The sequence below is a fragment of the Urtica dioica genome, chromosome 1 (genome assembly GCF_054948205.1).
Source record: "Urtica dioica subsp. dioica isolate 48M chromosome 1, U.dioica_male_clone48M_v1_H2, whole genome shotgun sequence".
Lineage (NCBI taxonomy): Eukaryota > Viridiplantae > Streptophyta > Magnoliopsida > Rosales > Urticaceae > Urtica > Urtica dioica.
The window spans coordinates 31,390,094-31,408,138 of record NC_142756.1 but is presented as its reverse complement, the minus strand read 5'-3'; the positions used below and the strand labels follow the sequence as shown (position 1 = coordinate 31,408,138).

Genomic DNA, 18,045 nt, shown 5'->3' with positions numbered 1-18,045 from the left:
CTCGATCAAACTCGAAAACGAAAACTACGTAGATTCGAAACGTAACCTCGACATAATCCTTACCAAGCACGAATGGGTACTCACCACCCCGTGTCCCCCTCTGACGAATTATGATTCAACTCAAGAGGACAAAGACGCCTTGGCGGCCTGGCTCTGCTCCGATGAGATTGTGAGGTGCTATATCTTAGCATCAATGAACAATGTGTTGCAACAACAACATCGTGACATCGAGACTGCGGCCGACATGCTCACCAATCTCCATGAGATGTTTGGAGGGCAAAGGCGTCAAGCAAGGCAAAAAGCAGTCCGACAGCTTATGAACTGTCGCATGAAGGCTAGGACTCCTGTTGGAGACCTTATGATATTGATCATTAGTCATCTGAGTAAAATGGAAATCCTAGGATCTGAGATTGATGGGAAGAATGTCATAGATGTGATCTTAGAAACTCTCCCCGCATCTCTTGATACCTCCAAGATGAACTACTCCAAGCTAAAGTACACTGTTACCAAGCTTATGGAGGAACTTCACACTGCTGTAGGTCTCACTAAGAGAAAGAGGAATATAGAAGAGGCACATGCTGCTGAGCACAAAGCCTCCGCCTCTAGAACTGAGAAGGACCTTACAAAGGCCGATAAAAAGAACTGTCCTACCTATCTCAAAGCAAAGGAACATAGTATTGTACTAGTTACCGAAGCATGCTTAGTAGCTGATAATGTATCAACGTGGATTCTTGACTCCGCTACTACTAACCATATTTTTTGTTCCTTGAATGGTTTCAAGAAAACCAAAAGCTTAGAGGAAGGCGAGTTCTGTTTCAAATGGGGTGATGGGAGCCTGGTGTCCGCGAAGGCTGTGGGATCCGTGACGCTGTCTTTTGAAGACCGCACTTTAAACTTGAATAACGTTTATTTTGTTCCTACCTTTGGGAAGAACTTAATATCCGTTGCTCGTCTTCTCGAGCAAGATTATTGTTTAAAGTTCATAAAGAATGGAATTCGTATTTCGTTTCCTGATAATTCTTTTGTCACTGATGCATGTATGAAGAATGCTCTTTTCTACATCTATCCCACTCAACCTTCTCTTTTAGACACCGAAATAGATAACGATCTAATTAGGGAGCCAAAGAGGATCAAACTTTCTGAATCCTCCGATCTAACAAAATCAACATACCTCTGGCACTTAAGACTTGGTCATATCAGTCGAGAAAGGATTAAGAGACTTGTGAGGGATGGTCCACTCCAAGCCTCTGCAATAGGTTCACTACCTACTTGTGAATCCTGCATAGAAGGAAAAATGACTAAGCGACCTTTCTCCAATAAGGGTCGAAGAGCCATTGAGTTGCTGGAACTAGTACATTCTGATGTATGTGGACCGCTCAACCAACAGTCACATGGAGGATACGAATAATTCGTTACCTTCACCGATGATTACTCGCGATATGGGTTTGTCTATTTGCTCAAACACAAATCCGAGACCTTTAATGTATTTAAGGTCTTTAGGGCTTTAGTGGAAAAGCAAACTGGCAAAGTGATCAAAACCCTTCGATCTGATCAAAGTGGTGAGTATATGTCTGGAGAGTTCGATGACTTTCTTAAAGAAGAAGGTATCACTTCTCAGCTTACCGCACCTGGCACACCTCAACAAAACGGAGTGTCAGAGAGAAGAAACCGAACTCTTATGGAGATGGTTAGATCAATGATGAGTTACTCATCACTCCCGCTTTCCTTTTGGGGATATGCCCTTGAAACAGCCGCCTATATTCTGAACCAAGTTCCGTCCAAAACGGTTCCTGGTACTCCTTATGAACGATGGACTGGCCGTAAAGTGAATCTTGGCCGCATCCGAATTTGGGGCTGCCCTGCACACGTGCTGAGGCAAAAGACTAGCAAGTTGGCTAGTAGGTCAGAATTGTGCCTGTTTGTGGGATATCCAAAGGAAACCAAAGGTTTTACTTTCTATAGTCCCGAGGACGATAAGACTTTCGTTAGCACGAATGCTCGTTTCCTTGAGGAGGACTTTATGAAAGATGCAAAACCTAGAAACAAAATTGTGCTTGAAGAAAAGTTGGGTGAGGAAGCTTCTACCTCATCTGTAAGAATTGTTCTTACCCCAACTGAAACACAACCTAACTCATCAGAATCTCGTCAAGTAGTAATTAGACGTAGTGGGAGGGCTACTCAAAAGCCTGACAGGTACATGTCTTATGGAGACTCTCTTGTAGCCGTCTCCGACATGGATGATCCTATTTCCTATAGCCAAGCGATGGCTTGTTCTGAATCAAACCTTTGGCTTGACGCCATGAAAGTTGAAATGCACTCGATGTATGTCAACAATGTCTGGAAACTTGTAGACCTTCCTGAAGGGATTAAACCCGTAGGGTGTAAGTGGATATACAAGAAGAAAAGGGGTCCGGATGGGAACGTCGAGACGTTCAAAGCACGACTTGTGGCGAAGGGTTATACCCAACAAGAAGGGATTGACTATGAAGAAACCTTCTCACCAGTCGCGATGCTTAAATCCATCCGCATACTCCTATCCATAACTGCAGCTCTCGACTATGAGATCTGGCAAATGGATGTCAAGACAGCCTTTCTGAATGGCAATCTTGACGAGCGCATTTACATGGCTCAACCAGACGGTTCGTGGATAAAGGTCAAGAGACCAAGGTTTGTGAGTTGCTTAAATCCATTTATGGATTAAAGCAAGCATCTAGGTCATGGAATATTAGATTCGATGAAACTGTAAAGAGCTTTGGCTTTGAACAGTCAATAGATGAGCCTTGTGTTTAGAAGTTAATACACGAAGGTAAAGTTGTGTTTCTGGTACTATATGTCGATGATATACTACTCATTGGTAATGAAGTGGGTAAGTTATCTGAGGTTAAGGTCTGGCTGGCAAAGAAATTTTATATGAAGGATCTAGGAGAAGCCGCGAACATTCTGGGGATCCAAATCTTTCGAGATAGGAAAAACCGGACCCTGTCGCTCTCTCAAGCATCTTATATTGATAAGATAATGGATCGCTTCTCGATGCAAGACTCCAAGAAGGGCCAAACACCCTTTAGGCATGGAGTTTCACTCTCTAAGGACCAGTCTCCCAAGACTGCACAAGAGATTGAAGGCATGAGGAAAATTCCTTACGCATCTGCCGTAGGAAGCCTCATGTATGCTATGTTTTGCACTAGACCTGATATATGTTTCGCCGTTGGCGTAGTTAGCCGTTTCCAATCCAACCCTGGACCCGAGCACTGGATTGCTGTTAAGCATGTTCTTAAGTATCTTCGAAGAACTAGGAACTTGATGCTTACATACTCAGGCTCTGTTAGACTATGACGGGATATACCGACTCCGATTTTCAAGCGGATAAGGATTCCAGGAAATCCACTTCGGGATCTGTGTTCACACAACAGCTCCACCATTAAGGATGAACACAGATCCCGAAGTGAATTTCCTGGAATCCTTATCCGTTTGAAAATCGGAGTCGGTATATCCCGTCATAGTCAGGTCAGTACTTGAGTATGTAAGCATCAAGTTCCTAGTTCTTCGAAGATACTTAAGAACATGCTTAACAATAATCCAGTGCTCGGGTCCAGGGTTGGATTGGAAACGGCTAACTACGCCAACGGCGAAATAGATGTCAAGTCTAGTGCAAAGCATAACATACATGAGACTTCCTACGACTGAGGCGTAAGGAATTTTTCTCATGTCCTCAATCTCTTGTGCAGTCTTGGGAGACTGGTCCTTAGAGAGTGAGACTCCATGCCTAAAGGGTGTTTGGCCCTTCTTGGAGTCTTGCATCAAGAAGCGATCAATCACCTTATCAATATAAGATGCTTGAGAGAGCAACAGAGTCCGGTTCTTCCTATCTCGAAAGATTTGGATCCCCAGAATGTACGTGGCTTCTCCTAGATCCTTCATATCGAATTGCTTTGCTAGCCAGACCTTAACCTCAGATAACTTACCCACATCATTACCTATGAGTAATATATCATTAACATATAGTACCAGAAACACAACTTTGCCTTTGTGTATTAACTTGTAAACACAAGGCTCATCTATTGACTGTTCAAAGCCGAAACTTTTCACAGTTTCATCGAATCTAATATTCCATGACCTAGATGCTTGCTTTAGTCCATAAATGGACTTAAGTAACTCACAAGCCTTGGTCTCTTGACCTTTATCCACGAAATCGTCTGGTTGAGCCATATAAATGCGCTCGTCAAGATTGCCATTCAGAAAGGCAGTCTTGACATCCATTTGCCCTATCTCATAGTCGAGAGCTGCAGCTATGGATAGAAGTATGCAGATGGATTTAAGCATCGTGACTGGCGAGAAGGTTTCTTCATAGTCAATCCCTTCTTGTTGGGTATAACCCTTAGCCACAAGTCGTGCTTTGAACGTCTCGACGTTCCCATCCGGACCCCTTTTCTTCTTGTATATCCACTTACACCCTACGGGTTTAATCCCTTCAGGAAGGTCTACAAGTTTCAAGACTTTGTTGACATACATCGAGTGTATTTCAACTTTCATTGCGTCAAGCCAAAGGTTTGATTCAGAACAACCCATTGCTTGGCTATGGGAAACAGGGTCATCCATGTCAGAGACGGCTAAGAGAGTGTCTCCATAGGACATGTACCTGTCAGGCTTTTGAGTAGCCCTCCCACTACGTCGAAGTATTACTTGACGAGATTCTGAAGAGTTAGGTTGTATTTCAGTTGGGGTAAGAACAGTTCTCACAGAAGAGGTAGAAGCTTCCTCACCCAACTTTCCTTCAAGCACAATTTTGCTTCTAGGTTTTGCATCCTTCATAAAGTCCTCCTCAAGGAAACGAGCATTCGTGCTAGTCTATCGTCCTCGGGACTATAGAAAGTAAAACCTTTGGTTTCCTTTGTATATCCAACGAACAGACACAATTCTGACCTACTAGCCAACTTGCTAGTCTTTTGCCTAAGCACGTGTGCAGGGCAACCCCAAATTTTGATGCGGCCAAGATTTACTTTACGGCCAGTCCATTGTTCATAAGGAGTACCGGGAACCGTTTTGGACGGAACTTGGTTCAGAATGTATGCGGCTGTTTCGAGAGCATATCCCCAAAAGAAAAGAGGGAGTGATGAGTAACTCATCATTGATCTATACATCTCAATAAGAGTTTAGTTTCTTCTCTCTGACACTCCGTTTTGTTGAGGTGTGCCAGGTGCGGTAAGCTGAGAAGCAATACCTTCTTCTTTAAGAAAGTCATCGAACACTCCAGACATATACTCACAACCTCGATCGGATCGAAGGGTTTTGATCACTTTGCGAGTTTGCTTTTCCACTATAGCCCTAAAGACCTTAAATACGTTAAAGGTCTCGGATTTCTGTTTGAGCAAATAAACAAAACCATATCTTGAGTAATCATCAGTGAAGGTAACGAAGCATTCGTATCCACCACGCGCCTGTTGACTGAGACCACATACATCAGAATGTACTAGTTCCAGCAACTTAGTGGCTCTTCGACCCTTACCGGAGAAAGGTCGCTTAGTCATTTTTCCTTCTATGCAGGATTCACAAGTAGGTAGTGAACCTATTGCAGAGGCTTGGAGTGGACCGTCTCTCACAAGTCTCTTAATCCTATCTAGACTGATATGACCAAGTCTTAAGTGCCAGAGATATGTTGATTTTATTAGATCGCAGGATTCAGATAGTGTGATCCTCTTTGGCTCCCTAACTAGATCATTATTTATTTCGGTGTCTAAAAGAGAAGGTTGAGTGGGATAAATGTAAAAAAGAGCATTCTTCATACAGGCATCAGTGACAAACGAATTATCAGGAAACGAAATACGTATTCCATTCTTAATGAACTTTAAACAATAATCTTGCTCAAGAAGACGAGCAACGGATCCCACAGCCTTCGCAGACACCAGGTAGAAGTAAATTAATTAACCTAACCGGGTTGCTTAATTACTTCAGCCTGATAAGCTTTTTTTTTATTATTAAAATGAAACTTTGGTCAGAATTTTAAAAGAAGTTAGATAATTGGCTAGTTGCAACAAATTCTTTATAAATATAAATTATTTGTATATTTTGAATATTGGAACGATTGATTTGAGAACGTCGCGGCTCGCGAGTGAGTTACAGCTTGCGGATCGTGACATTAATAAATGGTTGACTTCATTTGTCACATCATACAAAATATGAACTAAAATACAATTAATAACTTTCACATCAGTTAATTAATCATAATTCTTTTATTTTAATTTCAATTCTACATCTATTTTCATTTAATCGATTTCCCATTATGAAGACAAAATGTTGTTTGGAATATATGTATGAATATGTGATACATATAGCATGCTTAATCTTTTTCAGGATATTCATGATTTTGTGGATCATTTCAACTCAAATTTAGATGACATATTTGGCTACCAAATCACACAACTACAAACAAAGAAAAATAAATTATCAAATAATTATAAGTAACGGAATAATAAAATAACATGTCCAACTCATAAGTTAATTTCTTGAAATATAAATTAAGAGCATCGTACATATCAGGTTCGCACTAAACTGATTGATTAGTATATATATTGAATAAGAAGTTAAAGTATATATTGAATGTGACAAAGAGACGTCTCTTCGGTTGCAATAGTTCTAAAACATTGCGGCCTGAAATTTTTTATATATTCTATTGGTTTTATTATCTATATATATATAGTGCTGTGGCCGGTTTGGTAGTGATTCTGAACTACTTATTTATTTATATTTCTTGTTTACTTTGATATGTAAAGTTATAAGCTAATAATATATAGTATGATGCTGAAGCTGAACTATTTAGTAAAGTTATACAAAACACACACATACACACACACACACACACACACACAAATATATACATATAAAATTATATATAATTGAATCCACTAGAAGTTAGAACTGGGCTTCCGACGAGTCAACGTGGAACACATATCTTTTTTCATAAATGTATTTATCCAAGCTAAATATTATTTGGCTTCAGCAAAGACAATAATTGGGATAAGATTCCAGACATGGTTTATGCCTTTAGAAGGCACTGCATATATTTTATTATTTCTAAATATTCACATGTCACTCCAACCAAACTGGTAATAATATTAATTACTTATTAGAGCACATTGAGCTGTCAATTTTAATACAGCTCTTTGATAAACTTAAAAACCTAGCGACAATAGGTTCTCTGCCATCAAAGGAAAGAAATGTTGATTTATTATATTCCCTTTTCATAGCTCATAAACGCTGGTAAATCGTTGTGAGCGATAAAGAAGCACATGTTAATATTTTCAGAAGAAAAATATATTATATAGTTCAAAAGTGAATACAAATATATGGATTGTATTAATGGGAACTATTCCCTTGAGAATATAAAATTTATTAAATACTAGATACATTTGCACTAGATTATACCATCTGTGGCTAGGGCATCCAAGATATGAGCTATATCCTTAAAAATATAGATAAATCAAATGGGTAATTTTGTAAATAAACGTAGTATAAAGTACTTGAAATAATTTTGACCGATGTTTTCAATTTGAATTTGGTAAAAGGATATTCACACTTTAATTAACGGTAAATTGATGTATAGATTACAGATCTCTATCTTTTTCTTTTCTTTTTGAGAAATCCTAAAATATATGTCGAACTCCCCATGTTCAAAAAAATTTTGTGGGGGCCTGAGAGAGCATCCAAACAGTGCATAAGGCTTTTACATTTCTCATCTCAATCAGAAAGATGGAGAAAAGAAAATGTCAAAGATTTATTTATTTTTTAATTGGATTAAAATCGGTTATTAAAGATTTAGAATCTTAATTTAAAGGTCAAATTCGTCTATATAGACTTATTAATAACTAATAACTATTTTGTAATATTATATAATATTTATTACTTTATAAAATCAACGTTTTAATTTGACTCGTTAATTAGAGTGACACAAAAGTGATCATATCCTGTATAATATATTATCTTAAAATTAAATATTTTTGTTTGTATTTTAGATATGATATTTCGTTTTTTCAAACACTGTGGTTTAAAAAATATATATTAAATTCATGTAATTTAAAACAAATCAACCCATGATTTTGGAAACAAGTATTAATAGATTGAATATGATAGCTTTAAATCCTAGCGATTACACAAGTTAATAAATAATATCAATCCTCATAACACATAAAAGAACGACATACTTGATATTTCCATTAGCAAGCAATAAAAAAAACATGAATATATTATTGAATGATGATGCACAATGACCCATGTTAATAAAAGGTGCAACTACCAAGATACATCATATTATCATGCACATGTTTAGGGAAAATAAAAACTAATTGACAATTCAGTTAGGCAGATTTTGTTCATGGCCTTTGTTGAAATAATTATCACAAATTTTTTTTTTTTTTTTTGAGAATTGCACAAAGCTATCATTAAAAAACGGGTAGAATACCCATCGATACAGACGAATAACATCTTAGACACGACACAGACTTAGATCGGAATGAATCTAACACTAAGTACAGGTGTTCGCTCATATTGTGCGTACTTCCAACAGAAGGAAGAATAAAGAACACACTCAAAATCGAGCACACATTTGGCTCTTTCGATAAACCCATAATGGTTGATGGAAAGATCCAAATGACCGCGGTCCGATGACCATGAAGAAGATGACTCTTCAACCTGCATAGACACGAATCTAACAGGAGATCCACACTGGGATGGTGAAGGACGGCTATTCCGCCTCCAAGAAAACAAAACAAACATATTACCAAAACCAAGTCTTAAAAAACAGTAATTAATCAACCAGAAAACAGTAATTAAACAACCAGAAAACAAAAGGAAACTCAGGTATCTCGTGACGACTCGCTCGGAACCACCGACGCCAAAAGCATTCCCCGGTGGGTGAGCACGAGTCTGTCCCGCAACTCCGAGAGAGGACCCGACCGACCACCGCCTGAGACCGACCTGACCCCGGATCTGAGTCGTGACCGACCTGAGACCGCGACCGACCGCGACCACCGCCTGACCGACCTGACCCCGCGACCACCGCCTGAGACCGACCAGAGACCGCGACCACCGCCAGAGACCGCGACCACCGCCTGAGACCGCGACCGGCCTGAGAGCACGGCGACTGCGCGCGACACCACCGGATCTGAGACCGCGACCGACCGCGACCACCGCCTGACCGACCAGACCCCGCGACCCCCGCCTGAGACCGACCTGAGACCCGCGACCGACCTGAGACCCGACCAGAGAGCACGGCGACTGCGCGCGACACCACCGGATCTGAGACCGCGACCGACCGCGACCACCGCCTGACCGACCAGACCCCGCGACCACCGCCTGAGACCGACCTGAGACCGCGACCGACCTGAGACCCGACCTGAGAGCACGGCGACTGCGCGCGACACCTCCGGATCTGAGACCGCGACCGACCGCGACCACCGCCTGACCGACCTGACCCCGCGCGCGACACCACCGGATCTGACCGACTGCGCGCGACACCACCGGATCTGACCGACTGCGCGCGACACCACCGGATCTGACCGACTGCGCGCGACACCACCGGTTCTGACCACGGCGACTGCGCGCGACCACCCCCTTGGACTTGAGACACCTCCGGATCTGAGTCGCGACTGCGCACGAACCCCGCCCTCCCCCCCGGATCTGAGTCGCGTTAACGACGACCGTGACCCAAGGGGGTAGGCGGCGGCGACCAAACTAGGTTTTCTCTGATACGAGTGTTCTCTGATACGAGTGTTTTAGAGAGAGAGGCATTTGTATAATTATCACAAAATTTAGAACTTAACTTTTCATCACGGCAATAGAATGATAAATAATAATTAATACTATATTCATTTTTGTGTGAATGTTTTATATTTTATACAAAATGTTACTCATAGAAATCGCCGAGATCAAACGATCTAATCGGTATTCCGAGAATAGAGATATCCAGCACTGGAGTTCGTACCCAAAGGTCCGAGAACTCATGAAAGTTAAGGAGCGAACGTTCATACAAACAAAGAACGAACCCTATTACTCAGAACTTCGAAGAGAAGAGAAGACAATAAATTTAAAAAGACTAGTCGGACAATAAAACACGTGTAATAAATAATCAAAACGCTCACCTCAACGGTTAACACCGATGATAGCACAAATAACCACCCACTCTTCATAAAAGAGAGTGGAGATCAAATAACCGCTATGGGACGCGAGGCTGATCACCCCACAACCCACAACATTATCCCACGACATCCATTAACAAATCTTAAGACCCCCAGACTCCTATAAATAGAGACATCGACAAAGACCAAGGGGGATTGAAATTTCTGGAAGGAGGAAGAACGAGATATAGCTCCGAAGATTACTCTCATTTATATTGCTCTCTTGTAATAGATTCGTCTTTATTTAGAGAAAGTCTTGCCTAGATCCTGAGAACTCTCAAGGCTGCGTACTCGGAACTCAAATTACTTCGCGAGATAGGTGTAACCAATATTTCAGGTTAACATTTCGCGCTAGAAGGAGGGGGGAGCTGAAGAATTATGGCCAGTTCATCCATTCTAGACCATAACACCACGGATGGTAATCTCGACGCTGAGATTGATCATCACAACAGCACTCTATCGCCCACCGCGAAGGAAATGGCAAAGTTCCACCTACTGCCCAATCTTGCTGAACAATTCAAGGAAATGCGAGAGCGTATCCGGGCATTGGAAACCAGCAATACGGAGCTACACGGGAGAATTCAGGCGAAAAGGGTCACAATGAGGAGCGCATTTGTGATCCCTGATGAAGAGCCCTCGCACTTGTCCGGGAAAGAGCTCATGGAGCAGGAACTGAGGATTAAGAAATCCCAGAGACACGCCAAGGATCGTTATGAAATGGATTGGGAAGATTTTGACTCGGAAGGTTTCCAAACCAGTCAGGGAAAGATCCCTGACAGGTGCCAACCTTCCGGAGAAAGAAGCCGTTCCCAGACCATGAAAGATCATGAAGTGAACTCGGAGACGAGTGACAGCGCAAGCACCAATGAGACCAACTTCAAAAGATTGGAGCGTCGAATTGAGGAACTTGCTTTAGGCCGGAAAGAGCCCGCCCTAAAGATTGGAGAAACTGTCTCCCCCTTCACCGCACGGATATTAGCACACCCATTGCCCGAATGCTTCAGAATGCCTACCATACCGACCTATGATGGTAAGACTGATCTTGGAGATCATCTTGATACCTTCTCGTCGTGGATGCATCTGCATGGAGCTGGCCCGAAAATCATGTGCCGAGCATTCTCTATCACACTAGCTGGCTCGGCCAAAAGGTGGTACAGAAAACTTAGGCCAAATTTTGTGGGCTCGTGGAAACAACTGTCCAGAAAAATTCATGGAGCAGTTTGTTGTATCAAGCTCGAGGAAGGTCCCAAAGGAGAGACTTCTGGCCGTGAAGCAAATCCATGACGAACCACTTAAAGATACATAAATCGCTACTCGGAGCAGGCATTACAAGTTGATGAGCTCAATGAAGATTTCAAAGTCTTTGCGATCACATCGGCAATCCGATCAGAATCAGATCTCTGGTGGTCACTTCAAAAAACAAGTCCTAAAGACTATAATGATTTCTTGAAAAGGGCTCAGAAATACATCAATGTCGATGAGGCAAAGCGGGCAGCACGGAAGGCTGAGGCCCCAAGGCCTCGGCGTGAAGAAGACTCCCGTCCATCGAAGAAGAGCAGGTTAGAAGCCGGCCCTAAAAATCCTTTTGCATGTAAGTTTGACTGATATCACCCTCTTAATACTCCAATAGAGGAAATATTTGCGCTTACTCAAGAAAAAGAGGATTTTGGGAAACCTAGTCGGATCAAGAATGACGTCTCAAAAAGAGATAAAACCAAGTACTGCGCGTTTCACATCGACGTGGGACACCGGATGGCTGACTGCTTCAACCCGAAAGAAGCTATAGAAGCTTTGATCCGAAGAGGGTCATTGAAGAAATTCAGATCGAATCTACCCGAAGATCAAGAAAAAAGAGAAGTCTACGGAGAAATCTCTTTGATAGTCGGAGGGCCCCACGTAGGAGGTAATACATGAAATGCTCAAAAAAATTACGTCCGAGAAGCCCAGGCCGGACATCGACAAATCCTCTTTCCTACCACCCAAAGGTCGAGCAAGATCATCAATTCAAGTGCAGAACCAATCACTTTCACGACCGAAGATGCTCAGAATGTGATGTACCCGCACAACGACCCACTGGTGATCTCAGCCCTAATAGGCAACCGACTTGTTCACAGGATCCTAGTAGATACAGGAAGCGTGATGGACGTCCTCTATGAAGAGACATTCATAAGGATGGGACTCAAAGAAGACTCGCTAGCCCCTTCTCTGGAAAATCTATACGGATTCACTGGTGATTCTATTCGGCCCGAGGGTATTATCTCGGCCAGAGTAACTGTGGGAGAAGACCCGAGATCTAAGACTACCAATCTCTTATGGGTAGTAGTCCCCGGTTCGTCCTCCTTCAATGCAATCATTGGTAGGCCCGTATTGCAGGCACTCAGAGCCATAACATCCGTGGAATAACTAAAGATGAAATTCCCGACTAGCCAGCCAAAACAAAGACACATAGAAGGTGATGGCAAGCGTCTCTGATTTTGATCCACGTCTGCCAAGTCGAGACGCAATTAAACCCGGAGACGAGATTGAAGAAATCGCACCTGATCCAAATCAGCTGCTGAAGAAGCTCAGAATCGGGAAATATCTCGAGTCAGGTGTGAAATCGAAACTTTCTAATCTATTGTCTAAAAACTTGGATATCTTTGCATGGTCTCAAGCCGACATGATAGGGATAGATCCCGAGCTATCATGTCATAGGCTGAATATAGATACCAAAGAAAGACCGATTAGACAAAAAAAAGAAGGGCTCTAAATAACGAGAGATACGCTGCTTTAAAAGAAGTAGTAGACAAGTTAATCTCGAAAAAATCGATTAGAGAAACCAAATATCCGAGTTGGGTAGCTAATCCCGTGTTAGTTAAAAAACCTAACAGCAAGTGGCGAACTTGTGTAGATTTTACAGATCTTAACAAAGCATGCCCAAAAGATTGTTTCCCCATGCCGAGAATAGATCAACTAGTTGATGCAACAGCAGGACATGAAATCTTGAGTTTCATGGATGCATATTCAGGCTACAATTGAATCCCAATGTATGGTCCAGACCAGGATCATACTGCCTTCATTACTGATCGAGGACTCTACTCTTATACAGTAATGCCCTTTGATCTCAAAAACGCAGGTGCTACATACCAAAGATTGGTAAATAGCATGTTCGCATACCTTCTCGGCAGTATGATGGAAGCGTACATCGATGATCTGCTAGTAAAAAGTCGCAATATAAGAAAACATACCGAAGATCTAAACGAATCCTTCAAGATTTTGAGAAAATACCGTATGAAGCTTAACCCTTTAAAATATAGTTTTGGTGTTTCTACAGGCAAATTTCTCGGGTATATCGTCCATGAAAGAGGAATAGAAGTAAATCCCGATAAGATCATGGCGCTACTTGAGATGAAGCCGCCCAGAAATATCAAGGAAGTACAAAAGCTCACTGGATGCATCGCAGCCCTAAGCCGCTTTATTTCAAGGTCAACAGACAGGAGCGTAAACTTCTTCAACACTCTGAGATGATCTAAGGAGTTCGAATGGACAGAGCAATGCAATAAAGACTTCGAATCCTTGTAGGAACACCTCGCATGGCCTCCAACTTTAAGAAAAGTAGAAGATAGAGAGCCCCTCGATATCTACTTAGCGGTATCGGAACACGCGGTCAGCTCGGCTCTCATAAAAAATGAGGGAAATCATCAACTCCCCGTCTATTATACTTCTCGGCGCCTGAACGGTGCCGAAGGAAGATATCCGGAGTTAGAGAAGCTAGCATACGCGTTGGTAATAGCCTCCAGGAAGTTGAAGCATTACTTCCTGGCACATCCAATCACGGTCTTAACCAATTTCCCTCTCCGACAAGTCCTACAGAAACTAGACGCGTCCGGAAGGCTCATGAAGTGGTCAATCGAGTTGACTCAGTATGACATTCAATTTAAACCCCGACCAGCTGTGAAAGACCAGGCTGTGGCGGACTTCATCGCTGAGTTCACCGACCGACCAATAGAACATCCCATATGGGATATGCATGTAGACGGAGTGGCGAACGGCAAAGGAGCATGAGTCGGAATAGCACTCACAGGGCCAGACAACCACAAGGTAAAGATTGCTTTAAAATTATTATTTCCCGCTTCAAATAATGAGGCCGAATACGAAGCCATGATACATGGCCTACAAATAGCCAGAGATTTAGAAATCAAAAAGCTAAAAGTCTACTCGGACTCTCAATTAATAATCAATCAAATGAAAAACGAATTTCAAGCTAAAGGCGAAAAGATGTCGCTCTATGCCGAGAAAGCTAGAAATCTCGGGAACGAGTTTGAGCTCTGCAAAATCACACAGATTTCGAGAAGCTTAAATGAAGAAGCGGACGCATTGGCGAAGCTGGCTACTCAAGGATCAGCCTCCGAGCACATACCGGTGATACAAGTCCAACAGTCAAGCATCGCAGAAGGGAGTTTTATCTTCCAAGTACGAAGCTCGGAATCATAGAAAACGTTAATCAGACACTTCTTGGAACATGGGATTCTCCCACAGGACATAGCAGAAGCTCGGAACTTAAAGTTCCGAGCAACACGCTATTTCCTAAACGGAGAAACTTTGTACAAGAGAAGCTTCACCAATCCATTGCTGAGATGTTTAGATGAAGATGAAGCCGAGTACGCACCCAGGAAATCCACGAGGGAATATGCGAAAGTCACATAGGGGCAGACGCTCTAGCTCAAATAATCATCCGACAAGGGTTATTTTGCCCGACACTAAAAAATGATGCCCGAGATAAAGTTCGAAAATGCGTGAAATGTCAGAAGTTCCCAAACATCCCACGGCTCCCTCCAAACACCCTTACCACACTCACTTGCCCGATACTGTTCGCAAAATGGGGAATCGACCTAATCGGAACATTACCAACAGGGAAGGGCGGATGCAAGTACGCAGTTGTAGCTATAGATTATTTTTCAAAATGGGTTGAAGTTGAACCATTGAATAAAATAACTACCTACAGTATTGAAAAATTTGTTTGGAAAAATATCATCACGAGATTCGAAATCCCGATCAAAATAATTTCCGACCATGGAACACAATTCGACAGCGAGAATTTCCGAAATTTTTATATAAATATGGAATTAACAAAGTATTCTCAACTCCAGTCCGACAACAATCCAACGGATTAGTGGAAGCAGTCAACAAAACCATCAAACATGGTTTGAAGACAAAGCTGGACAGCCACAAAGGGGAATGGGTAGAGATGCTCCCAGAGGTGATGTGGTCATATCGGACCACCGGCCACTCCGCAACTGGAGAAACGCCTTTCTCTCTCGTGTACGGTGCAGATCCAGTTATACCAACAGACGTCCTCATTCCGACACCCGGAAGGGAAAATTTCTCCACGGAGGTGAACACTTCAAATCTAAACCTAAGTCTCGATATATTAGAAGAAAGACGAGAAAGGGCATAACTCAAAAACTTAATTAATCAGAAAAGGGTTGATCGACATTTTAAGAGGAAAGTCTTGTTGTCAATGGTGCCAACAGGAAGAGTAGTAGTGTCTATTTATGTACATTTGATGTAATATAGTCTTACGAAGACTCTAGCTTGTAACTGCTTATTTATAAATAAAAGTTAAACGTTCATTCATTCTTCCTTGTCTGTTTCAAGCTTTATAATAATCTATAGTCTATAGTATTAAAAAAAAACTAACAACACATGAAGACACAAATTTAGATTTGCATGAACAAACTCTTCATGGTTTGCTTAAAACTACATATTCACAATCTAAGGATCAAAGGACTATTGATATCGGTATGATTGTTAGGAGAATCTATGATATCTGGTTATGTTACATTGAGAGTTGGAGACTCTATAGTTCTTCTAGGTATCTTCTAAAGGTACTGAATTGACCAATGCACTTCTAGAGACGGAATAAGAACAAATCATTTAACCTCTTTTGTCTTGAAGTCACCTACGTATGAATTGCATCATGCTTACCTCAATTCTGAAATGAGACATGTCATTTCATAGCTTACGTATTCTCATTTGAGAAAGTCAGAGTTCGGATTCACTATGAGATTCTGAACCGAACCTATTGGTGAAGTAATAAGTTATGAAGATGTCATGAGCAACTTTGTGAAGATCTCATAGATATGGAATTCATATACAAGATTGCTGAAATGCAATGTATATCACCTCATGCTTTGTTCCTTGGAATGTGAATTCCAAATTGAGTCATGACTCTTTTGGATGAAAAAATGTGACTTGTTAGCTCCTCGTCAATACATTGTTTCTAACTTATTCACAAGCAACAAACGAGTTCACGAAATAACGGCTAGAAGGGTAAAATGATAATTTTGTAAATCCCGACTAGCTGATGATATTCGTGAAGGTAAACATAGACAATATTCAGTGGATCCACTCATCACAATTAAGTTGAATTCTTGAGTAGAAAATAAATTCATTTGAACCGAGAGATTTTCAGTGTCAACTCTTTAGTGGAGTCAGTTGACATTAAGCTAAACTTGGAAAAGGTTTGTGAACTTTTGAGTCCAAGTATGTTAGCTCACTGTCACAAATCATATCGAGTAGGAATAGTTAAACTAGATGCTAAGTCAAAACAAGAACGAGACAAGTTTTACAAAAATTGTGTTAAGGGTATTTTTGTCGTTTTGGACATAGGATGAAATGAATTTAATAAATCTTTTGACATTGTCATATGAAGACATTTAAACACTCGGCCCTAATATGATTTTGGGCCTTGAGGATTAATTTCATTTCATGGAATTTTATATGAAAATTCCTAATGGGCGTTTCTTATGTTGTCATGAACAAATGAAGAAAATCTAGAAGCCCCTTCTAGAAGCAATGTGGCCGTCCAACCCAAGGAGAAAAAGAGAGATTATTTTGTGCATTAATGTATCAAGATACTTGCCAAAAGAAAAAAAGGAAACAAATTTCCTCTATGAGGAAAGAAGGGAATTCGGCCAACCAAGCAAGGAGAGAGCAAAATAAAAGAGGAAACAAATCCAAGGAGTCATGAAGACTCTCTTGGCCGTGTGACTCTAAGGAAAGAAGGGCAATATTTGCTCATGAATATGTGATATTCTATAGAAAATGAAACTATCTTGTTGAAGGTAATTCATCAACTATAAATAGAGCCCTCACTCCTCTCATTTTATTCATTCAAAAGTTTTAGAGATTGAGAGCTTCTCTCTCTAGCTTGGCCGCCCAACTCCTCTCTCTCGCTCTCCCTCTCTCTCTAAGTTCTTTTCGTTTTTTTTTTGGCACCTAGGTCCACATTTGACCTAGTGTTTTAGCTCTTCGACTCTTAGACTTGTTCTCGAGTCGTCGTGTTTAAGTACCTGCACACTAATTCCTTTCTTTCTTGAGTGATTCATGTGATAGAAACATTCGTGGTTACTCGAGTTTTCCCGAAGAAAGAAGAAAGACGAGCTGTGTGGGGAGACGAACGTTTCAACCTTCCTAAGGCTTCTCAACGTTCAAGCTTCACAAAGGTTAGTAAACAAGTAATGCTCTTTAATAGTTTTAATATAAAAATAAACTTGTGCTTGCTCTTTGTCTAGGTTAGTAAAATCGCTTTACTTGTTTAAAAGAAATTTTTTAAACTCCGACGCTTGCTTGAAGCGTTAAATCTTTTCCTAACCCTAGATCAATTCCAACAAATGGTATCAGAGCTATGGTCAAAGATATGCATGTGCATGTAATTAAAACTATGAGCTTGAAAATCGTTTTCGAAAGTTTACTAATTTTGTGACAAGTTAGAATTGTTTTCGTAGATTTTTTTTAATTTATTGCTCATGCCTTTAAATTAAAAATCATATTGATTTTCTATGACTTTGGGATATTATTAAAACACAATAGCATCAGTTCTAAAAATTTTTTAATT

The 18,045-nt window shown here is 41.2% G+C and overlaps 1 protein-coding gene across 1 annotated transcript; it reads left to right on the top strand.

Moving 5' to 3' along the window:
- Window positions 1-11,637: 11,637 nt before the first annotated feature.
- On the top strand, window positions 11,638-12,569 carry LOC149407888 (uncharacterized). Its single transcript, XM_089622500.1, has 3 exons — window positions 11,638-11,725; window positions 11,797-12,069; window positions 12,181-12,569. The coding sequence occupies exons 1-3, from the start codon at window positions 11,638-11,640 to the stop codon at window positions 12,567-12,569; spliced, it is 750 nt and encodes a 249-aa protein (XP_089478626.1).
- The last annotated feature ends 5,476 nt before the right edge of the window (window positions 12,570-18,045 follow it).

What these genes read in the sequence shown, in the direction of transcription:
- LOC149407888 (XM_089622500.1), top strand. Translation starts at nt 11,638, where the DNA reads ATGTCGATGAGGCAAAGCGGGCAGCACGGAAGGCTGAGGCCCCAAGGC. An exon ending in CGTCCATCGAAGAAGAGCAG is followed by an intron (nt 11,726 to 11,796) that starts GTTAGAAGCCGG and finishes ATACTCCAATAG; the next exon opens with AGGAAATATTTGCGCTTACT. An exon ending in CGGAGGGCCCCACGTAGGAG is followed by an intron (nt 12,070 to 12,180) that starts GTAATACATGAA and finishes ATTCAAGTGCAG; the next exon opens with AACCAATCACTTTCACGACC.